We start from the raw sequence: 25,506 nt of genomic DNA on the forward strand, positions 1-25,506 counted from the left end.
TTATGTCTTTTATCCTGGCTAGCTTTCATTTGAAAAAAAAAATACAAATTTGTTTTCCATACTGGCCTGAAAATATTATCTGGGCCATCATTTAATATTCAGCTTTCAAAAGCTATGAAAACAGATGCTTTTGTAGTAAAGCTTTTATTCTACAATAATACTGGGGTTAATATAATTTCTTTTTTTTTTTTTCTTTTTCTTTTTTTTTTTTCATTTTTCTGAAGCTGGAAACAGGGAGAGACAGTCAGACAGACTCCCGCATGCGCCCGACCGGGATCCACCCGGCACGCCCACCAGGGGCGACGCTCTGCCCACCAGGGGGCGATGCTCTGCCCATCCTGGGCGTCGCCATGTTGCGACCAGAGCCACTCTAGCGGCTGGGGCAGAGGCCACAGAGCCATCCCCATCTTTGCTCCAATGGAGCCTTGGCTGCGGGAGGGGAAGAGAGAGACAGAGAGGAAAGCGCGGCGGAGGGGTGGAGAAGCAAATGGGCGCTTCTCCTGTGTGCCCTGGCCGGGAATCGAACCCGGGTCCTCCGCACGCTAGGCCGATGCTCTACCGCTGAGCCACCGGCCAGGGCGGTTAATATAATTTCAAATGAAGGTATTATAATGAGACGTTAGAGAAAAATGAATACAATCTCTCCTTAAGTGTCAGAAATGTGAAATAGGCTTTATTTTCACTTCTGAGACAATGAAGATTAACTGTGCTTAGGGGAGAGTTTCTTACCTTATTTATTCCAAATGGTTTTATCAAATATGCTAATCATCTCTTGAATTCTAGAATGAGGCCATGATTTTGAGCGTAGAATGGAAATAACCTGATTTCATATGTCTGTGCTACTCATTTTGCTTAAGTTATTAGTGATATCATAATAAACAAGTAGGACAGGAGGGAAGGGCACAAGAGTAAAGGGGGATAAATGCTGATGGAAAGAGGCTTGACTTGGCATGATGGACACACAATGCAATATACACATGATATATAGTAGAACTGTACAACTGAAGCCTATATAACTTTATTAACCAATGTCATGCCAATAAATTCAATTTTTGAAAAAAGTAGAGAAAAACTTTAGGTACTTTTATTTTCCGTGAGGCACTACCTGAAAGGTTACATTATATCCAGACACCCTAAACATCCTTCCCCAGAACCTAACTCTTTTGGGGCAGGGCATCAAGAATATCACTTTTAGCTTATTTAAGGAACTACATTTTCACTCTCCAAATTTACATAGTCTTTCAAATCCTGCTTATCTTTTAAAAGTAGTGTAGGACTGTAGGACTGACTGACCCCTGATGATGACCCCAGGTGGCCCGTGATCTTTCCTTTTCTGAAAGTCTTTTAGCTTGTATAGTTGATACCATCAAATCTAGAACTTTTTTCTTTTTTTAATTACAGTGTATGATAATTGGCCAGTATAGTGCTTTACATCATGGGAAAGCATTTTCATATCTCGTCTTATTGAGGCCTCCCATTGCCTTTGGAAGGGGAACATGGCAGTTATGGCTAGTGAGCATCTTGCAGTTTGGGAAACATGAGTTATTTCCCCAGAGATAGTTACCTCTCCCAGGTCACACTTCTAACTGGAACTACTGTCCTTAGATACTCTGTATTCTATCCTATATTTGCTTTGTGCATAAGTCTTGTCTTCTGATCAAACTCACTAACCCTTCAAAGACCTTTTCTGATGGGACCTCCACATTTCAGATCCCACTTATGAGACGCTGGGATGCCGATTCACTTATATCTAAGAGATACATCAGCCTATAGATGAGCCACATTTCTAACTTTAGACTTTTTTCAGTGGTCATTAAAAAGAAGTAAAAAGAAACAGATGAGTAGGTGAAATTAATTTCAATAGTATCTTTTATGTAACCCAATATGTCTAAAAATTTTAATTCCAACATTAATTGACTGTGGTGCTCCTCCTGCCCCCCCCCCCAATTGCTTCTTGACATTCATACATTAACACCTGGAAGGTCACTAGCTCTCTCTGTCTGTTTCCATTGCCGGCTTCTCACTGAGGATGGCACTCATGACCTTCAGCCCTTTATTTGTAGCTACTAGGAAGGAGTCTGGCACAAGGAAATAGTCAATACATATTTTTCAAATGAAAGCCTGCTGAAACCAGTAATAATAACATCTTCGTCTGCTTCCTAGTGGGTTTTCAGATTAGAGCATTCTTTTCATTTACATCTCTTGTTTAATTCTCACCAGTCCTTGTGAGTTTACAAGATGAAACTTTGAGGGCTGAAATGACTTTTTACATGCCACATGACTTGTAATAGGTGGCACTGTAATGCCAACCTGGGTCCATTCTGGTGTTGTCTAATTTTTGTGCACAGTGTAAGAGCTTGAGACTTGTTTGGAGGTTCTAGCAGGGGAGCGCAGCTACTTGTATACCCTTGACCAAAGAACGGTCCTCTCCTCTAGCGGGGAAGGTCGTCCTCTTCAACCGAGCGTGCAGCTTCGGGAGGGACGCACATGGAGCGGTGAGGGAGGAAGGGGACACCCGCCTAGCCAGCCAGATCAGCCGAATTAACCCTGGCGATCAATGGGGTGACAGATGTCGCAGCCAGATCGCCCTCACATCCGCACAGTGTAAGAGAAACATAAACCTTAGGGTCTGATTTCCAGAAAAATGAAGACATGGCCTTTGCTTATTCAGTCTATTCACTAAAAAGAGTCAGTGCTCACTTTTATGAATATTTTGCTACAAATTTCTAAGGCACGTATTTCACAAAAGTTTGTGCCTGGTGTTTATCTCATCAGTGGCTGCAAGGCTTTATATATTTTCACATGAGCAAAAAAGCATGTGAACAATTGATGGAACCAGTTAGAATCTCATTGGGTTCTTCTCTTAAAGACATTCCAGTGACTCTTATCTGTCTGTTGGGAAAATTCCTTATATCCTTTGGGTAAAGATACTGATACATCCAAATAGAATGGAGACTTTTTTGTTATCATAAGAAACATCTGACCAAACAAGACTATGAGATAATTGAGATGGTTTGTGATGCTTTACGAATGTTTTTATTTGCTAGACTAGATAATCATGAGTATCACATCCAAGCTATCAGTTTTATGCCCTAGTCCTGGGCATTCAGTAACATATAGAGAAACAACCAGTCTGGACTAATCTTTCCATGAAACATGCATTATTTTTTGGTCTTGCACAAATTTATTTTACGTTAGGACTACCCTTTAGCAGAGCAACAAGAAATACCTTTGTTTCTCCATTTTCCAGGTACTTCCATTTTGTTTAGTATTAGCAGATTTTTATAGCTTAGAGGAACTACTTCATGTTTTTGTTTGTTTTTATTTCTTTTACAAATTAATTGAGTAATCTGAAAGCAAACTTTTTGTGTATTATTCTTGTTGGATTATTGACATTGAGTCATTTTGTGGTGATGATCTGGTAGAACAGAAATGAAATAATAGTCATTTTAAAAAATCACTAAATTGGCCCTGGCCGGTTGGCTCAGCGGTAGAGTGTCGGCCTGGCGTGCGGGGGACCCGGGTTCAATTCCCGGCCAGGGCACATAGGAGAATCGCCCATTTGCTTCTCCACCCCCCCCCTCCTTCCTCTCTGTCTCTCTCTTCCCCTCCCGCAGCCAAGGCTCCATTGGAGCAAAGATGGCCCGGGTGCTGGGGATGGCTCCTTGGCCTCTGCCCTAGGCGCTAGAGTGGCTCTGGTCGCGGCAGAGTGACGCCCCAGAGGGGCAGAGCATCGCCCCCTGGTGGGCAGAACGTCACCCCTGGTGGGCGTGCCGGGTGGATCCTGGTCGGGCGCATGCGGGAGTCTGTCTGACTGTCTCTCCCTGTTTCCAGCTTCAGAAAAATACAAAAAAAAAAAAAAAAAAAAAGATTAATAAAAAAAAAAAATCACTAAATTTTAGTCCTTCTCAAAAGGCCATTGTTCTTATTTGGTAGGTCCTGTCCTAGATTTAAATAATGACTGATTAGAGCCTCCTAAGAGATGCCATTTTTCTGCATAAAGAGATTGCATTGTTTTATTCAGTTGAGAGTCATGGTGATAAGCCCCTCCTACTGTTCTATTAGGTAAGTCTTTCTGTACCATTAAAAATTGTAAAGATACATACAAATGTATATACAAATGATGCCGGCCATTAAGGAAATTTACTCTCCTGGCAAGAGCCATTTCATGAAGGTATCATTTAAAAGTGCTCATCCCATATGTTGTCTAACCTAACAAACTACTAGAAAGTACTAGCATGGAATTATTTTATTACTATTATCATCCTTAAAAGTGCCTCAACAATAAAATTTCATAGAATTGTGATACAACAGTATATCTTTCTTTTATATTACTTCTATATCAAGATATAATTCACTTATCTTCCATCTCGCCCATGTAATGTGTACAGTACACTGAATTATAGTATATTCGCAGTTTAAAACCATCACCACAACCACTTTGAGAACATTTTTCATCACCCTAGAAAGAAACTCTGCACCCCTTAGTGATCACCTTCCATTTCCCCCAATTCCTCTGCCCTAGTCAACAACTAATCTTTCTGTTTCTTTGGATCAATCTATCTGGATGTTTCACATTAATGGAATCAGTGTGATCTTTTGTGACTAGTTTCATTCACCGTGCTTATATTTTCAAAGTTATTCCATGTTGTACCCTGAATCAGTACTTCCTTCCTTTTTTTATTTTATTTATTTTTTTGTATTTTTCTGAAGCTGGAAATGGGGAGAGACAGTCAGACAGACTCCCGCATGTGCCCGACCGGGATCCACCCAGCACGCCCACCAGGGGCGACGTTCTGCCCCTCCGAGGCGTCGCTCTGCCGCGACCAGAGCCACTCTAGCACCTGGGGCAGAGGCCAAGGAGCCATCCCCAGCGCCTGGGTCATCCCTGCTCCAATGGAGCCCTGGCTGCGGGAGGGGAAGAGAGAGACAGAGAGGAAGGAGGGGGCGGGGCTGGAGAAGCAAATGGGCGATTCTCCTATGTGCCCTGGCCAGGAATCGAACCCAGGTCCCCTGCACGCCAGGCCAACACTCTACCGCTGAGCCAACTGTCCAGGGCCTACTTCCTTCCTTTTTATGGCCACATTTTGCTTATCTCTTCATTAGTTGATGGACATTTAGGTGGTTTCCACTTTTCAGTTGTTATGAATAATGCCGCTATAAACGTTTATATACAAGTTTTTGTGTGAAAATATGGTTTCATTCTTCCTGGGAGGGGATTTGCTGAGTCTATGTTAACCTGGCATTTAACCTTTTAAGGAACAGCCAGATTGTTTTCCAAAGTGGCTGTACCATTTTACATTCCTAGTTTCTTTACATCCTCACCAACACTGTGATCTGTCTTGTTGATGATAGCTGTCCTAGTAGAAATGATGTGGTAGCTCATGTGCTTTTTATCTGCATTTGCTTGATGGTAATGATGTTGAACCACGTTTCAGATGCTATTGGCCATTTATCTATCTTCTTTGGAGAAATTTCTGTTGAGATCTTTTGCCCATTTTTAAGGTGGGTTATTTATGTTTGTACTATGAAAGAGTTCTTTATATATTCTAGCTGTGTGTTACATGCTGTGGAGTCAGCTTTGACTCCCGCGACTCTGAATGAGTAGTACCCACAGCATCCTGTCCTTAATGGCCATTCTCAGTTCCCATGGACTCATGCCTGTGGCTTCTTTTATGGAGTCAACCCATCTCATAATTGATCTTCCTCTTTTCCTGCTGCCTTCTGTTTTCCCCAGCATTGTCTTTTCCAAAGAACCCTGCCTTCTCATGATGTGCCTGAAGCAGGGCAGGTTTGGTTTGTCATGTTTGACTCCAGCAGTCTTTCAAGCCTCATTTGCTCTAGGACCCACTTGTTCATCTTTCTGGTGGTCCAGGGTATCTGTACAGCTCTCCTCTAACAATACTGTTTCAAATGAATCCATATTTTTCCTATTCCAGATACAAGTCTCCCTTCTAGCTACAAGTTGCTTATTAGATACACGACTTGCAAATATTTTCTCCCTATTCTGTGGGCTGTATTTCACTTTCTTGGTGGTTACAGTTGTGTGATTGTAACTGATCTTTCAGGGCATTATATACTCTAAGCTTACTCATGGTCTGAGTCAGCTCCTCTTTCCATAGCTTCTTGGCACTTCCTTCAGAATAGCACTGGGCTCAGTGTATTGATAGTATCAGCTTAGGGAAAGGAAGCTGTCTTACATGTTTTTGTAACTCCAGTGCCTAGGATTGTGCCTAACACGAAATAGGAAAGCAACAGGGGTTTGGCCAACTAACTTAATGTGAAGTTTGAGTCAAAAAAAGAGAAAAATAAGGCTGGTCAATACTAATCCCAGGGAGCTATAGAGAGGACCCTGAAAGAGTATCCTTGAAGAATTTGCAGAAAGGAAGGAGATTGCAGTTCCTTCTACAGAAATAGGATAATAATTTTTCTAGAAATCACTCCCTAATATGATGCTTTCATCCATTCCAGCCCTAATGATTCTGTGGTGGGCTGACAGTGGTGCTATACTCTGTAACCGTCTGTGGGCCCATCACAAGGATTGATAATGTGAGACCAAGTGCACCACGGGCTGCTTTGATATCTTCTGAGCAGTGGACCAAAAGTTATATGACCAAGCATTCATTTTACTCATTTATTTTAAAATCTTTTCAATTTTTTAGTGCTTTATTAGGGCAGCAGAACTAGTGGGGTCATGTTAATAAAGCCCTACCATATGTGCATGGAAGTGACCTATTGTATTGCACTGCCTTGAGGCTCTGATGTGGAGCGAAGAATCCAAAGTATTTTATCTTCTAACAAGATTTTTCTTTTTTGTGTGTGAGAGATGACAGACAGGAAGGGAGAGAGATGAAATGAGAAGCATCAGCTCATAATTGTAGTACTTTAGTTGTTCATTGAATGCTTTCTTTATTTTCTTTTTAAAATTTTTATTCATTTTAGAGAGGGAAGAGAGAGAGAGAAATAGAAAGAGAAAGAAGGGGGAAGGAGCAGGAAGCATCAACTCCCATATGTGCCTTTGACCGAGCAAGCACAGGGTTTCGAACTGGCGACCTAGTCAATGCTTTATCCACCCTGCCATCACAGGTCATGCCTGATTGCTTTCTCATATGTGCCCTGTACCCTGACAGGGATGAGGGGGCTACATCTGAGCCAGTGACCCCTTGCTCAAGCCAGCGACCATGGGGTCATGTCTATGATTCTACGGTCAAGCCATTGACCCCCACACTCAAGCTGGTGAGCCCACGTTCAAGCCAGCGATCTTGGGGTTTCGACCCTGGGTCCTCTGCATACCAGGTTGATGCTCTATCCACTGGACCACCACCTGGTCAGGTGACCTTTGGGATCAAGCCATTGACTATGAGATCATGTCAATGATCCCACACTCAAGCAGGTGACCCTGTGCTCAAGCTGGCAAACCTGCATTCCAGCTGGATGAGCCTCAGCTTAAACCAATGAGTTTAGGATTTTGAACCTGGTACCTCTGGGTCCCAGGTTGATGCTCTTTCACTGCACCACCACCAGTTAGGCCTAACAAGACATTTCTTATGGCTGTACTTTTATCTTGATATTTTATCCTTATGATCTTTTTTTTTTTTTTTTGAGAGGAGGGGAGACAGAAAGACAGACTCCTGCATGCACCCTGACTGGGATCCACCTGGCAACCCCCATCTAGGGCCTATGCTTGAATCAACCAGTCTATCCTCAGCACCTGTGGCTGGCACACTCTGATGCACTGAGCTATCCTCAGTGCCTGGGGCCAACACTTGAGCCAATAAAGCCACTGACTGCGGGAGGTGAAGAGAGAGAGGAGGAAGAGAGAGGGGAAAAGAAGCAGATGGTCATTCTCATGTGTGCCCTAACCGGGGATTGAACCCAGGATGTCTGCATGCCAGGTTTTTGTTTGTTTATTTTTAATTTATCTTTTTCTCATTTGTCCAAACTTTTCTAAGTTAAAGATGTAATCAAAGAGATTCTTTTTCTCCAGTTTTTGGAGCACATTTTATTTTCTCTCAACAATACATTCTGCCCCTGCATATCTTCACTATTATAAATGCTGGCAATATCCTATTTTGATTGGAAAATTATAGATACTGTGAAGTAGTGGTTACTCCCTGCAAAATGAGGATGAGCTTTTAACTGTTGAAATACAGTCTTCCTTCATAAAACTCCCTCATTCTTGATTTTTAACCCTGAAGGAAGCAAGCAAGAGACTCTCTAAGAATTAGACTGAAGAAGGAAGCCATTTAGTTTTTGTATGCACCTGATGAGATTTGTACTCTCAGCCACTTTCATTTCTTATTTGGCATTAAGGCAGCTTAAACATACACACACACACATAACAGAGAAAACTAGCTGACAGCCTAAGCTGATTGATTTATTTTCTCTTCATACAGCAAGATGTGCTAAAATTACTAAATCTTGAAAGACTTACTGGGATTCCTGAATGAGAAACACTCCTACCCTTTATTTATTTATTTTTTTAACAAAAATATTTCTGGCCTGACCAGGTGGTGGCGCAGTGAATAGAGCATTGGACTGGGATGTGGAGGACCCAGGTTCGAGACCCCGAGGTCGCCAGCTTGAGCACAGGCTCATCTGGTTTGAGCAAAAACTCACCAGCTTGGACCCAAGGTCACTGGCTCGTGCAAGGGGTTACTCAGTATGCTGAAGGCCCACAGTCGAGGCACGTATGGGAGGGCAGTCAATGACTAGCTAGGGTGTCGCAGCAAGGGGCCAATGATTGATGCTTCTCATCTCTCTCTGTCTCTGTCTGTCCCTCTCTCTGACTGTCTCTCTGTCCCTGTAAAAAAAAAATTCTGTGTGTGTGTGTTTGTGTGTGTGTATATGTATATATATATATGTAAAAGAGTTTGGCAGACATGAATACAATAATACTGTATTGAAAAACACTTGCTTTGATTGACTAAAAACCAGATCCTGTTCATGGTAGTTAAAAGCCTATAATAGCCTGACCAGGTGGTGGCACAGTGGATAGGGCATCAGACTGGGATGCAGAGGACCCAGGTTCGAGACCCCAAGGTCGCCAGATTGAGTGCGTGCTCATCTGGTTTGAGCAAGGCTCACCAGCTTGGACCCAAAGTCTCTGGCTCAAGCAAAGGGTTACTCAGTCTGCTGAAGGCCCACGGTCAAGGCACATATGAGAAAGCAGTCAATGAACAACTATGGTGTCGCAAAGTGCAATGAAAAACTAATGATTGATGCTTCTCATCTCTCTCGGTTCCTGTCTGTCTGTCTCTCTCTCTCTGACTTTCTCTCTGTCTCTGTAAAAAAAAAAAAAAAAAAAAAAGGAAAAAGCCTATAGTAATGTCTTCACTCTTGTATTCACCTCATTTCCATGAGAGTAATAATAGGATCCTCCAAACTAGAAGTGGGGGAAAACTAAGAGAGGACACTTGAGAAATACTCCACTATCTTCTATCAAGGTTCCTCAGAAACAGTTTTGCCCTAAAATGTCTATTTATCTGACCTGGGTTAGAGGTCCCAGGGTTGCCACTTACTACCTGAAGTCCCTAGATAAAGTATATATTTAACCTCCGTAGACCACAGTTTCGTATTTGTAAAATAGGTGCATGCTATACATGCTAGTACTTAACTTCAATAAGGTATAAAAGAGGGTTTGATTATTATTAGCTGTTAGTAAATTGAGTGAATTTCCTGACTCCTTCTTCAGAACTTGACCACCCTGTTGTTAATGAGCTTAATTAAACATGGACAGCCTGACCAGATGGTGACACAGTAGATAGAGCATCAGCTTGGGATACTGATGGTCCAGGTTGGAAACCCCGAGGTTTCCAACTTGAGCACGGCCTCATCCTGCTTGAGCATGGGATCGCCAGTTTGAGTGTGGGGTCATAGACATGACCCCATGGTCTATGGCTTGAGCCCAAGGTCGCTGGTTTGAGCAAGGGGTCACTAGCTCAGCTGGAGTCCCCCGGTCAGGGCACATATGGGAAAGTGATCAGTAAACAACTAAAGTGCAGTAACCATGAGTTGATGCTTCTCATCACTCTCCCTTCCTGTCTGTCTGTCCCTGTCTTTCTCTCTCTCTCTCTCTCTCTCTCTCTCTTCCTTCCTCCCTCTTTCTCTCTCAAAAACAAAACAACAACAACAAAAACAACAACACGGACACAGTTTGGTGATTGCCATGGGCAGGCAGGCAGGGGTGGAGGGAGGGTACAGGGGCATAAATGGTGATGGATGAAGACTTGACTTGGCAGAGTGAACACACAATACAGTGTGTAGGTGGTGTGTGAAGAATCGTGCGCCTGAAACCTGTATAATTTTGTTAACCAGTGTCACCCCAATAAATTCAATAAAAAGGAAAGAAAAACATGAGCAAGTGTTATGCATATATGTCATCAGCTCAGTCATTCTCTATTGAAAAATAATAGAAATTGGAGAGGTGTTATTTGGACACCAATCTCTGTTAACTCCACTAACTTAGATTCAGCACTCACTTTTAGAGATTATGCACTGGGAAAGATGAAGTAAAACAATTTTTCCAATATGAATATTCTTGTCTTTAGAGGTTAGCCCTGGATCTTAGAAGAAAAACAAATCAGTAGTTGTTAGTTACTGTATCTCATTTTCCAAAACACGTTTCATTGTTACAGTCATTTGCAGATAGTTTTACAGGACACACTCTGCTTTTGTGTTTTTGCTAAATCCCTAAATGACTAACCTCGTGTCCCTGATGTATTAAAATTGTCAAAAGATTCCTATTGGAATTATGTGCTGATAAGGCTATTCGTTTGAACAATGTATAACAGGGGAGAGTCAGCCCTTGATAAACAAAAAAATAAAATGGAATACAAGAATTGTCCCATTGTGAATGGATTATTTGGATGTGGAAAGAAATTATTTTTAGGCACAGCATCTCTACAAACCTGAAACTATGTGTTTTACAAACAAGAAATTTATATACTACATAAAAATTACCAGATGTCAGTGTCCATATGTGCCAACTGGCAAATGTGTGATGGTTCAGAGTCCCGAAGACATGATGCTCACTTCTTTGCCATTTAGATGAGGTATAATGCTATTGAAAAAATTACAATACACTCAGCTACCCAAAGATATCACATGTTACAGATTGTTATCTAAAGGCTTTAATTTTTTCCCCTTCATAGCTCCATACATGTTCGTGGCATTGCAAATGTAAACCCATGTTTCTGTTCTAATTTATTACATTCTTTCCAGTGGCTTGTCTCATTCGCTTAAAGGGTCAGTAGATACCTCATTTAAAGAACCAACCTGGACATGGTGATCTCATAAAAAGCCAATACAGAGCTAAATGTATAATAGGATTTGTTACTTATATCTTATACATACTAGCACACCTCAGTACTTTTCATGAAATCATCATGCAGATTCTCTTCTCTCCTTAGAAATTCGAGCTCAACTGGTAGAACAACAAAAATGCCTGGAGCAGCAAACAGAGATGCGAGTGCAGCTTCTCCAGGACCTGCAAGATTTCTTCCGGAAGAAAGCCGAAATTGAGACAGAATATTCTCGGAATCTAGAGAAGTTAGCAGAAAGGTTCATGGCGAAAACAAGAAGCACTAAGGATCATCAGCAGTACAAGTAAGAGGGACTTGGCTCAGATTCACCTTTCTATGGTGCTGTCTTACCTTTTCACTACCCTTGCTGTCTTCAGAATTTTCCATTTTTATCTGATAAGTTATTGATTGGCATATCCCCACGGATAAGGGCAACCATATGCATTTATAAGCATCAATTTATCACATCTTAAATTAAAAGTATTCTGCCTGACCAGGTGGTGGCGCAGTGGATAGAGCGTCAGACTGGGATGCGGAAGGACCCAGGTTCGAAACCCTGAGGTCACCAGCTTGAGCGCTGGCTCATCTGGCTTGAGCAAAACAAAAAAAAGCTCACCAGCTTGGACCCAATGTCACTGGCTCGAGCAAGGGGTTACTTGGTCTGCTGAAGGCCCGCGGTCAAGGCACATATGAGAAAGCAATCAATGAACAACTAAGGTGCTGCAATGAAAAACTAATGATTGATGCTTCTCATCTCTCTCCGTTCTAGTCTGTCTGTCCCTATCTATCATTCTCTCTGATTGTCTCTCTGTTCCTGTAAAAATAAAAAGTATTCTCACACTTTTGTCTTCCCAATAACTATGTATCATTGGTAACTAACTATATTAAGAATATGAAGTTTATGTTCTTTTTTTTTTAGATTTTATTTATTGATTTTAGAGAGAGGAGAGAAAGGATGGAGGGAAGGGGGAGTGGGAAGCATCAACTCATTGCTTTTTGTATGTGTGCCTTAACCAGGCAAACCCAGGGTTTCAAACCAGCGACCTCAGCGTTCCAGGTCGACACTTTATCCACTGAGCCCCCACAGATCAGGCTAAAGTTTATGTTCTTTATAAACTTCTTGATTACAGAAAACTAGGAGTTAATATCTGCCACAGGTAGATATTTGGATGGGAAAATTTTTAAAATGAACCTTATTAGGATGATATTGGTTAATAACTACATAGATTTCAGGTGCACCATTCCATAACACATCATCTGTACACTGCACCATGCACTCACCACCCCAACTCAGGTCTCCCTCCATCACCATCTATCCCCCTTCATCCTCTTCTACCTCCCCCACTTCCTTTTCCCTCCCGTAAACACCACACTGTTGTCTGTGTTTATGATCTTTTTTTCTTTGCTTAATCTATCCCCCTCTGACAGCTGTCAGTCTGTTCTCTGTATTTGTGAGTCTATTTCTATTTTGTTAATTTGATTCCACATATAAATGAAATCATATGATACTTATCTTTCTCTGACTGGCTTATTTCACTTAGCATAATACTCTCCAGGTTGAATGGGCAAATTTATTTATTTTATTTTATTTTATTTTACTTAAGTGAGAGAGAGACGGACAGACAGAAAAGGAAAGAGATGAGAAGCATAAATTCTTCGTAGCGGCACCTTAGTTGTTTGCTTTCTCATATGTTCCTTCACCTGGGGGCTCCAGCTGAGCCAGTGATGCCTTGCTCAAGCCAGTGACCTTGGGCTTCAAGCCAGTGACCTTTGAGCTCAAGTCAGTGACCATGGGGTCATGTGTGTGATCCCATATTCAAGCTGGTAACCCCATGCTGAAGCTGGTGAGGGATGGGCAAATTTTAAATAGCTGATTGTTTAAGCTGAGACCTCAGGATTTCTGCAGTGATTTTCTAGGAAGATAAGCTATAAGGGTTGCTTCAGCTTAGTCCCTCCACCCCATATACATCATGTTTATGATCATTGCAGTTGAGACCGACTTAAAACAAGGGTCTTTGGTAAAATGCTTATGATGGAGTGTAGTGAAACCTTTTATTATTTGTACTTCATTTGTTTAAAAAATACCTACAAGTTTTTCTCATACTGAAATTTACTTTGTAATAAATCCTAGAAACACAAAGAGACAAGAATGCAAACAACTGCAGTAGAGTACACAGTGCTACAACAGGGCTGAGCCCAGGCTGTCAGGAACCAGCCTGTTGGAAATGTTACCTGTAGGGTGGGGAAGGGGAGGTCAGGGGGAGGTGCTGGAAGAAGTAATAATGTACATAAGTGAAGACCTGGAGGACTAGCTGGCCATTTCAGGGACCAGAGCAGGGTGTTCCCAGCAAGGGGAACTTCATGCATAAGGGACCAGAGGGAAGGGGTGTAGGACACCTTTGCAGAACAGAAAGCAATCTTATGAGAATGAGTAGTGAGGTGGTGAGTTATGTGGCTACAGGTGTAAATTGTGTCAGGTCATTGAAGCCGATAAATCATACTAACAGTTTGGATTTCATCCCAAGGGCATAAGAAGCCTTTGGAGAGTTGTAAGTAGAAGGATGACCAGCTCAGACCTGCATTTTAAAATGACGACAAATGGCCTGACCTGTGGTGGCACAGTGGATAAAGTGTCGACCTGGAAATGCTGAGGTCGCTGGTTTGAAACCCTGGGCTTGCCTGGTCAAGGCACATATGGGAGTTGATGCTTCTAGCTCCTCCCCCCTTCTCTCTCTCTGTCTCTCTCTCCTCTCTCTCCCTCTCTGTCTTGCTCTCCTCTTTAAAAATGAATAAATAAAATAAAATAAAAAATAATTAAAAAAATAAAATGACGACAAATACCATGGATCGGCTTTCACACCGGAGGGCACTGTCATCAAGAGGGAGACATGTAGGGCTCACACCGTGACGGTGTGAACTAGCCGCACTGCAGGTAGAAGTAGACCTGTTTAGGAGATAGTAAAAAGGCAGCACTTGCATTTCTGGAAATGCAGCAGACTAGGTAAACTGAAAAATATTTCTGCCACAAAACTCCGAGAAATTCTGATTCAAATATAATGGATTTTTTTTTTCAATGTATAACCAAACTCAGCAAAGTAAGGGGAATTTCCAAGGGACAGAAGAGGAAGAAGGAACTGAAAACCAAATTGGCAGCTGTACCTACTCTTTAGGCCCACGTGGGGACAGACGATGAGGCCACAGCAAGGTACAGAGTTAGAACTGAGGGCTTCTCCACCACCAACCCTATTGCATTTTATCCCAGCCTAGGATCAGGACCAGTAGAACTATCTCAGTGAAGTGATGAAACCAAGAACTGTCTGTCTACCTGCACGGGGTGGCAGTTAGGTCTGCTCAGCCGGCTCCATATTGGAGAAGGAGTCAGAGATCCGCAACTTTGCCTTCACTATTGGCTTGCAGTCCCATTTTACACTGCTTCGGGTATTCGGATCCCACATAAAACAGAGGACGGGAACTATTCCTGGGGTACTTCTGCAGAAGCAAATGCAAAACTAGTCTGCATAGGGAATACCTTTACTTTGTTTGGATGAGTTTAACCTCTAGTCTTGGTCCAGGATAGAAATAAATCTTGGTGATGATTTCCAGGGCAAACAAATGTCAAATGTACTTGACAGAGACTGGAGCTAGAAAGAGGAAACTGGAGCCAGTACTACATTTGCATTTATAGTAACTGTTCCTTTTTAAAGTGATTGCAAATAAGAAGACAGCTTACTCATCAATTCAGTAAATATTTTAAAATGTCACCCTCTGTGTTCTGTACTTGGCAGTTGGTTGTGAACTGAAAACATGCACAGGCCCGTGCACCTTAGCCTGGTCCCTTAGTGGATAGTTGTCTCTTATTGTCTCTCCTGGTTTGTTCACTAATTTTCTTCAAAAGATAAGCAACTTAGAACGTTCTTTAACTTGCGTAAGTTTATCATTGATAATGGGACTAAAGATAGATGGATAATAAGTATACAGAAAGGACAAACCAGGATCAGGCGAAACTCAAAAACAGGCTTTATTAAAGAGTCAAACAGGTAATCATATTACAGTATATGTAAGTCAGATCATTATGCTGTACATCTTAAACTTATACAGTGATGTATATTATTATATCTCAGGATAATAATATATGGTATATTATATCTCAGTCAAACTTGGGGGTAGATGGTCAGACAGACCCCATTTGAATACTGACTCTACTTCATGCCTTTGGTAAAATTATTAAACCTTTCTTTTTTTTTTTTTTTTTTTTTTGTATTTTTCCGAAGCTGGAAATGGGGAGAGACAGTCAGACAGACTCCCGCATGCGGCCGACCGGGATCCACCCGGCACACCCACCAGGGGGTGACGCTCTGCCCACCAGGGGGCAATGCTCTGCCCCTCCGGGGCATCGCTCTATTGCGACCAGAGCCACTCTAGTGCCTGGGGCAGAGGCCAAGGAGCCATCCCCAGTGCCGGGGCCATCCTTGCTCCAATGGAGCCTCGCTGCGGGAGGGGAAGAGAGAGGAAGGAGAGGGGGAGGGGTGGAGAAGTAGATGGGCGTTTCTCCTATGTGCCCTGGCCTGGAATCGAACCTGGGACCCCTTGCACGCCAGGCCGATGCTCTACCACTGAGCCAACCAGCCAGGGCAAATTAACCTTTCTAAGCCTTGTTTCCTAACTTGTAAATGAGACTTTATGGCCACTAAATAAGAATCTTGACAAAGTTCTTGATGTGATTGGTTGCATGGGGTCTACACAGAATATTTCTTCTCTTTTTTTTTTGTTTTGGTTTGTTTTGTTTTGTTTGTATTTTTCTGAAGTTGGAAACGGGGAGGCAGACAGACTCCCGCATGTGCCCGACCGGGATCGACCCGGCACGCCCACCAGGGGGCGTTGCTCTGCCCATCTGGGGCGCCGCTCTGTTGCAACCAGAGCCATTCTAGCACCTGAGGCAGAGGCCACAGAGTCATCCTCAGTGCCTGGGGCCACCATTGCTCCAATGGAGCCTTGGCTGTGGGAGGGGAAGAGAGAGACAGAGAGGAAGGAGAGGAGGAGGGGTGGAGAAGCAGATGGGTGCTTCTCCTGTGTGCCCTGGCCGGGAATCGAACCCAGGACTTCTGCACGCCAGGCCGACGCTCTACCACTGAGCCAACCAGCCAGGGCTTCTCCTCTTCACCATATAGTAAGTTGTCAGCTCTGTAACTTTACAAATCATTTAAGCTGTACTTTGGAGTCTAGCCCTTACTCAGTTTGGGGATGCTTATAGTGTAGGACAGTCTTTTGTCTAACATTGCCAATACAGAGTACAAACACCAAGGGTTGGATCAGCCTCCCTAGACACAAAGACTCTCTGACACCCTACTTCTGGGAATATATCTGAAGAAACCTGAAACACTAATTAAAAAGAATTTATGCACCCCTATTCTCATTGCAGTGTTATTTACAGTAGCCAAGACCTGAAAACAGCCCAAGTGTCCATCAGTAGATGAGTGGATAAAAACTGGTATATTTACATGATGGAATGCTACTCAGCTGTAAAAGAGAAGGAAATCTTTCCTTTTGCAACAGTATGGATGGACTCATAGATTTTTATGCTAAGTGAAATAAGCCATACTATCTGATCTCATTTATATGTGGAATCTAGTGAACAAACTAAACTGGTGAACAAAATAGAAACAAAAGTATGGACGTAGGAAACACACTGACAGCTGTCAGAGGAGAGGGGGGAGGGGTTTGGATGAAAGAAGGTGAGCAGATTAAAACATATATAGAGAGATATAGATATAGATGATATGGCTATAGAAATAAATAGATACATATACACACACCCCTAACACATAGACACAGACAGCAGTGTGGCAATAGCCAGAGGGAAAAGGGGGGTGGCAAAGGGGAAATAAGGGGGTATAAATGGGAAAATGAGTGGATGGTGCAGTGTGCAAATGATGTTTCACTGAATTGTCCACTTGAAACTTGTATGGTTTTGTGAACCAATATCATTGCAATAAATTCAATTAAAAATATATAATGAGAAATTTTTTTAAAAAAGACTCTTTGACACTAGCTTTGATCTTTAGCAAATCACTTGCCTTGCTAAGCTTCAGTTCTGTCATTGACAGAGGGGATATAAAGAATCTCTGCCTTAAATGGTAGTGTAAAGATTGAGTTAGTGTGTGTAAGTCTTTAGAGCAAACCCTGGATAAAAAGAGCCAACTTTATATAGTACTTAATATGAGCCAAAGGTATTTTAGTTAGCATTTTAAATACAGAGGGTCCTTGCGTTATGACAGTCTTGACGTATGACATTTTGAGTTTATGACACTCACTCCCATAAAAACTTTAAGAAATTGAGATGTGAGTGTTTCAGCTTATGCTGTTAGTGCTGTACTTACGGACTACGGGGGTGAACTAGTTCCAGACTAGCTGAAACAATTTTTTAAGCAGGTAGAGAGGCTGCAACAGATCCTGTAACCCTCTACATCAGTGGCTTCTCCAGATGAAACACCTGTAGTGCAGGTAGAATCATCTCCAGCATCTCCTGCATGTTCCTTAGGCAATCCTGATGCACCTGACCCAGTATCTCCAGCACCTTCTGCAGGTTCTCCTGCCTCTCCAGCCCCTCCTCCCAATAGGTCACTCTCTCTTACCTTGCAATGCCCCTTCCAGTGTGCATGCCAACCACAGGACGAAAGGTAAGGAATTATTTTTACACTTATTTTTTCTGTTACTATTATACAGTATATTTATGTTCTTTTCCTTTCTCTTTGGCTTAGTTGTGTTTTCATATTCTAGATTATGATTTTACAACTGTTAAGATATATAAGTGACTTAGGCTACAGTATGTTTCAACATACACCAAAATTCAGGTTACATCACTGTTATAGGAACAGAACTGTGTTGTAACCTGAGTACCCCCTGTATGTATATTAACTCAAATAATCTCCATAATAATATGAGATACGGCCTGACCTCTGGTGGCGCAGTGGATAAAGTGTTGACTTGGGAACACTGAGGTCACCGGTTCAAAACCCTGCACTTGTCTGGTCAAGGCATATATGGGAGTTGATGCTTTCTGCTCCTCCCCCCTTTCTCTCTCTCTCTCTCTCTCTCTCTCTCTCTCTCTCTCTCTCTCTCCTTCCCTCCTCTCTAAAAATGAATAAATAAAAATTAAAAATTAAAAAAAAATAATAATATGAGATATATACTATGTTTTTATCCACTTCTGTTTCTGTCTAGGTTCAGTTCCCAGAATGACCACTTACCAGCTATGTGATCTTGGCCAAATTATTTAATGCTTATTATGGACAGGGCACTAAGGAAACAAAAAAAATGTATGAAATGTTCTTAAAGAATTTATGGGCCATTTCAATGTAAAGGCTATACATAGTAGTTAATACAATAAGCTAACATTCACCTCTTGGGTTGGGTAGAGACTGTCAGTAGAAAGGCTCTGTTCGTCTGCTGCAAAGCCACTGCCCTTTGCTTGAGCCTTTTGAGGAAAAAAAACGGGGTCCTCCTGGTGGGAGAAGTTATTCTCAGAATGCCAGCCAGGTGGGGGGGTGACTTCTCTGGGGGTACAGCGGTAAGACCCTGCATCAGGGGTTTCTGCCCCTACACCCATTCTTCCCCATCCTCTACTTCCTCTTTTTTCTAGAGAGGATTTTGAGTTAATGCAGTGTTAAGTCCTGAATCTGAGGGGCTTATTGGCAAAAAGAGCCAACTCAATGATTTCTTTTTTAATTTACTTAATATTCAGAGTTATAAAGGATCATGAATAAAATAGAAGGATAAGATGTCTGATAAAAAAATAGCACTTCTGTCCCTGAGTTAGGATAAACATTCTATTCCATTCTTTTTCATTTTACAGTTAGATTTTAATGTCAAAACAAAACAAAAACACACACAAAACTTTGCACTTTTAATTTTTTTTTAAGCAGTAACGTCCCTATTGGTCACTGCTTTTGTTCATAGTTTTTAAGATTTTTTTTTACAAATCTTCTCTTGTTGTTTATATTTTCTTTTAGCTTTATTATCTAGAATAAACAAGAAACAGTTAGAAATCTGAAAGAGTTTACTGGGTTTAAACAGGACGTGTGACAAGTTATAAAAGCCAGCAAACTTCTTGGTTCTATTCACGAGCCTTGAGACAATGCTATAAAGTTCTGATTCTTTTGGGGAGGCTGGAGGTTATGGGTCAGGGGTTATTAATAAATAACCCTCAAGTTTATGTTCTGTGGAAAGCATACCTAGCCAAATCTCATTCCCTACAGACTGAACATTCAAAGCTGACTTTGTGCGCAGTGGCAAACCACATCTGCCTGTGAGACAGTAGTCTCTAGACATTTTTTATAAACATGAACGGCTTTCTTCAATGGAGTGTTTAAAGCTGAAGGCCTGCCTGAGTATTCTGCATGGTCCCTTTGCCCTTTTCAGGAGAGGAGTTTTTGACCAGTGTTCTTGGTCTAAGTTTTTCCTTCCAGGCCTAGAAATAGCTGGCTCTGGGCCCTCACAGCCAGGAAGCCTATTCTGGCTGTTCTGTGTCCTGGTATGAGCAATAACCAGAGTGGAAAGAATAGTGACAAAACCTGTCCCCTGTGGCTCCTAGTTTGCCTTGGTGTCTTCCCTCAGCTGGTTGGTGCAGTTTTGAAACGGATGGTAATTCTGTCTTTGTTCATTTCTTAGGAAGGACCAGAACTTGCTGTCTCCTGTGAACTGCTGGTATTTGCTCCTGAACCAAGTGAGGAGAGAAAGCAAAGATCATGCAACCTTGAGTGACATCTATCTGAACAATGTGATTATGCGGTTCATGCAGATAAGCGAGGACTCCACCAGGATGTTTAAAAAGGTACCCTCCATCAATCCTGCCCTGCTGTGCTTGCTCATAGCTGCTCTGCCTATAACCATGACTGAGAAGGGGCTGGTGTCTTGATTACTTAACTGGACTCAGTAAAATAGTAGGTGAAGAAATAAATGAATTGGTATTTTAATTAAAAGGGAAGCCTGAGCAAGCGTACTTGCAAAGTTAAATCACTGAACCTGTGACCTAAGCGCTGTGAACAGAATTTTGAGATTTATATGCCAGTTTGTACCTCTGTCCTCAGGAACGGACTGCAGTTTTGAAAAACCAGAACACAGAGGAAAAACCTTCCAGTCTGTTCCTTGGGCTCATGCCTGATCAGAAACTTGTGAGGAACAAGATAAACGGATGTGCGGCTCTCTCGGGAAAATGTTATCACGGTCTCTTACTCCCACCAGACCCGCAGAGGAGGCTGTGATGGAGTGACATGCAAATATTTCCACAGGGCACAGAAAATTCTCTCCCTCACAGGCCAGAGAGCTTCCTCCTTTCCAAATCCTTTTTAAAAAGAAGAAGAAATGGGGCTTTTAAGGCTTCTTATCACTGTTACTAGTCTCAGCCAGCTCTCAGCAATATATCTGTTGTTTGAACTTTTGTTGTTGTTGAGAACAATAACAAAATTGGACCATTTTCTGTGTAGAGAATGCAGCTACTTGCCCAATTAGATTGGCTTTCAGCTTTTATGTTTGTGAGACAGGAGTTCTTCCACCTTCGCCTCAGCTTCATACTAGTGGTGTTTGTTGTCTACACCAATATCTGTACCTCTATTCAGTAATTAGTTTCAGAAAGTGGAGAAAAAGCCAACATGTATGTTAATGACGCATTTATGTTCAGAGGGGCCTCTGGAAACAAAGATGTAGTGTTAAGCAGGCCAGCTGGAAGATTTCTTAGTCATGTTTGATGTATCCACATTAGATTTGATTTCTGACCTAGAAATGGAATTTAGCAAACTCCAAGTCATCTTTTGCTTCAGTAAATGGGAGAGGGAGGATGTTTCAAACAAAGAAGAAATGTTAAAAATTTAGAACTAAGAACATATTAGGAAGGAAATAAATACAAGAATACCCTATGTATCTTTAAAAGTGGAGATTTTAAAAATACTGCTTAGACCGAGCCATGACCTCATTTGGTCAATGGTTTGTTTTTGCTTTTGTTCTTGAGCATCTTCTATGAGCAGGAGATGTTGTTAGGTCTTGGAAAAGCTGTATAAATGAAGAAAAACGGATCCTTGTGTTCCAGGTGGTCACAGTTTGTAGAGATTTAGTTGGCGCTATTTGCTTCCCAGTCAGGGGGATGCTGGCAACCATTCAGCCAGGGCCTTTGGAACCAGCACCTTAATTGAGTTCATTTATTTATCCATTGAACAAAACATCTTTAAAAAGCCTGGCTGGGGAAGCAGAGCTTAAAAGACATGTCTCTGCCTGCAGGGAACTCATTACAATAATTAACAGTTACCATGCTAAAGGGAGACAGGACTGTGGGAGCTTGAAGAAAACGCTTCACAGTAGAGGGAACACTTGAAGTGAGATCTGTGGGAGGTGGTCGTCCAGCAGACAGGGACAGTGACCTGGCCCAGAGGAAGCAAAGCATGACATGTTCAGGAATAGGGAAGAGTTTGATGTGACTGGACCAGGAGTTATCTATGCATGAGTGATGGGATGTGAGGCTGGAAAGGATGGTTCTATAGAAAGGGACTCTATGTCTTGCTCAGATGTTAGATTTGTATTTTGTACATCAAAGTCAAGGGCTTGATAAAATGATAGAGCCTGGAGCTGAGAGTTAGGTGGATTTGGATTTGAATGCCAGCTCTTCTGCTGACTTGCTTGGTGACCTTCGGAGGTGATAGAGGAGATTGAGGAGAGCGCTGCTGTCTCTGAGGGAGTGAGGGAGGCAGATCTGGGCAGAGAGGAAACTGACCCTGTAGAAGCTCTGCACCTGGGGCGGTCCTTTGGGGTGTCTCATTTTTTGTCTCCTGTCTAGGCAAAGGGCCTCGTCTTTGTTTTTCAGTCATTGCTCTTGAGCTGCCCTAGGGGAAGGGCTCAATGATCTTGGGGTGAGGCAGGTCCCTTTTCTGGAGGATAAGTCTCAGAAAGGTGTGAGTTTTAACCGGCAGCAGTTTATATTCCCGAAGGTTGGGGAAATGAGTTCCTGGCTCTTGAAGGAAAGGTCTAGAGAACTACAGTAAAGACACACACACACACACATACACACACACACACACACACTTGCTTGTTGGCTACCTAGAATTTTCTTCTTATCTAGATCTTTTGGGACTCAAAGAATTGCAGTTCTTGAAAATCACCTATTTGTAGAGGAGTCCTGGTTACTTTGGCATTTAGTGGGTGAACAGTCTTCTGACCATTGCTGACCACTGGAAAGTTAAGTTTTTGCAATGATAGGTATCAAATTCTGCCTTCCTCAAGAAAACCCAGCAGATGCCACACCCCACCTTTTCATGGATATTATTGCTGGAAAAGAAAGAATGAGAACAAAGGGTAAAAGGGAAAGACCGGAGGTTATTGAAGAGCCTGATCAGCCCATTGAGACACATCTGTCATCTGAAAGAACAAGAAGCCAGAACTTGTATCTAACAAAATGTTTAAGTCCCTTTAGAATGAAAAGCAAGGGCCCTGGCCGGTTGGCTCAGTGGTAGAGCGTCGGCCTGGCGTGCGGAAGTCCCGGGTTCGATTCCCGGCCAGGGCACACAGGAGAGGCGCCCATCTGCTTCTCCACCCCTCCCCCTCTCCTTCCTCTCTGTCTCTCTGTTCCCTTCCCGCAGCCGAGGCTCCATTGGAGCAAAAGATGGCCTGGGCACTGTGGATGACTCCTTGGCCTCTGCCCCAGGTGCTAGAGTGGCTCTGGTCACGACAGAGTGACGCCCCGGATGGGCAGAGCATCGCCCCCTGGTGGGCATGCCAGGTGGATCCCGGTCAGGCACATGCGGGAGTCTGTCTGACTGCCTCCCCATTTCCAGCTTCAGAAAAATACAAAAAAGAAAAAGAAAAGAAAAGCAAGACTAGTCTTTACTGCTTCTTTTTTCTATCACTAATCTTCCTTTTTCCAGTTCTTCCAGCATATGGTTCTATCAGAATAGAAATAAGTCATCAGAGCCGGTCTGAAGTGACCTATAGAACTTCTCTGGAGTTCTTAGCATAACACTGTTCTTGGGAGAGGATTGTAAGACTTCCTCATTTCTCAGAACGACCCCCATCTGTATGGAGGTCCAGGTAGATGCACTTGGCAGGGTCTGCCTCTGCACACAGCTGTACCTTATTCAATTCCGTCAGTCGTAGAGAGTCCTTTACCAATCTGTTGTGTCAAACAAAGAGTTTGGAGCAGATAATTCTGGGAAGGTTTTTGTAACCAAATGGATTTAATAATCAAGAAAACGTATATAGGATCACCTAATTCTATGCATAGGTATAGGGAACAGCTTTAAGACTTAAAGTTTAGCCTGATCAGGTGGTGATGCAGTAGATAGAGCATCAGCCTGGTAGGCAGAGAACCCAGGTTTGAAATCCAGAGGTCACTGGCTTGAGTGCGGGGTTACCTGCTTGAGTGTGGGATCACAGACATGACCCCATGCTTGCTGGCTTGAGCCCAAAGGTCACTGGCTTGAGCCCAAGGTCGCTGGCTGAAGCAAGGGGTCACTGGCTCGGCTGGATCCTCCCCCCCCCCCCAGGTCAAGGTGCATATGAGAAAGCAATCAATGAGCAACTAAGGTGCCACAATGAAGAACTGGTGCTTCTCATCTCTCTCCCTTCCTGTCCAATCTGTTCCTGTCTCTCTCTCTCTCTCTCTCTCTCTCTCTCTCTCTCTCTCTCACACACACACACACACACACACACATACACACACACAAATAAGACTTAAAGTTTAAATCACATCAAAACCAGTTACAGAAATAGTTGCCTCCACTTGATAAAGTTTTCAACAGGTAGAAAAAGTCAAGCTTTTTAAAAATAAAAACAATACCCAATTATTTAAATATTAATTATTTCAGATTTAGACCTTTAAAGTTGTAAATGAAGGCTGTTGGTCAGAATAACACAGCGATTCATCTTTGAGGTTCTGACTCAGATATTGTAGGTGTGAATCTCAGCTTTGCCACTGTTAGTAGCTGTGTGGACTCAGAAGTATTTGTAAACCTCTTAAGGCTCAGTTTCCAGGTATAAAGTAGATATAACAATCTATTTCAAATACTTGTATGGAGGATCCATGAGTCATACATGGAAAGCCACTTAGCCCAGTGTCTGGACTTAGTCAGTCCTGACTTTTAGCTGTTATCTTTATTATTATCTGTATTGTGGACACTTATTCCACATACCGCAATAAGCATGTGATGTCAGATTACACTGGACGTTATCCGAAGTGTGTCCTCCTCCTAAGGAGAATATGTGGCACACTCTGATGATCACATCCAGTGATCATCACCAGTCATTTCTACATCACTTGTTAGGAAGTTCCAACCCATCATTGTAAGTGGACTCCAAGAAATGCCCTCACAACATCCTGGCTTGCAGCTGAATTAAAATTTTAGTCCTCACATTTCAACAATTAGTGGGAAATCAGAGAATGGCCCAGTGAATACCTGTGTTGATCCACCTCTAGAGCCTCTCAGTTCCCCCAAAGCTGTTTCACAAGGAGAGCCTTAGCTTTGCGGCTTCACTGATTTGTTCATCCATTCAGCAATAACATTATTCGGTTCCAGGCTCTTTGTTATGTGTGGACAGAGTAGGATTCTGCTTTTACTCTCTTAAGTTCTGCTTTGACTTTTTAGAAGGTCAGAAATTGGAGACTCCTTGTACACATGGGTTTGCTTCATTATCAGTTCTCACTTCTCTCCCAAAGAACAAGGGTTAGTGGGATGCCTCTGCTCAGTTTTCCAGCCCTGCCTCCTGGAGTGATGAGATGTTGCTGCCTTCTTTCCATGACTCATGCTGAAAGAGAGTGTTCTGCATCTGGTTTGAAGCCACAGCCAGAAAATGTGCAGTTCACGTGCCACACACACGTGCGCGCGCACACACACACACACAAGCGCAAGCGCGCATGCACACACGCACACACACACATATACACACACAAGTAATTGATGTCAGCAGTCAGGGTTGCAGGAAGGACCACAGCCAGGTTGCAGTAATCACTTTATTTAAGCACCTTATCACATGATCTGATTTACCAATTTTAAGAATATTAATAGAAGTATGTAGTTTAGAGGGAGCATCATTTGAATATGCTAAATTATCTCTGTGTTTTAAATTGTCTTGAAGTCTGTCATTTCCCCATGGGTTGTTTTCCAATTATTAATGTTTTTAATCCTTCCTTGGTTTGCACAAGTATGTGCATGAATATAATTTATTT

At 42.5% G+C, this 25,506-nt stretch overlaps 1 protein-coding gene across 2 annotated transcripts in view; it reads left to right on the plus strand.

Annotated features, from left to right (window-relative positions):
- SRGAP1 (SLIT-ROBO Rho GTPase activating protein 1) overlaps positions 1–25,506 on the plus strand; it is a 321,179-nt gene that overhangs the window by 153,235 nt on the left and 142,438 nt on the right. For both annotated transcript variants that reach the window (XM_066258243.1, XM_066258244.1), the window contains exons 2-3: positions 11,412–11,607; positions 19,971–20,133. In XM_066258243.1, the coding sequence (XP_066114340.1) occupies positions 11,412–11,607; positions 19,971–20,133 (359 nt within the window). The remainder of the gene's footprint in view (positions 1–11,411; positions 11,608–19,970; positions 20,134–25,506) is intronic.

Source organism: Saccopteryx bilineata, chromosome 2, assembly GCF_036850765.1.
Source record: "Saccopteryx bilineata isolate mSacBil1 chromosome 2, mSacBil1_pri_phased_curated, whole genome shotgun sequence".
Classification (NCBI taxonomy): domain Eukaryota; kingdom Metazoa; phylum Chordata; class Mammalia; order Chiroptera; family Emballonuridae; genus Saccopteryx; species Saccopteryx bilineata.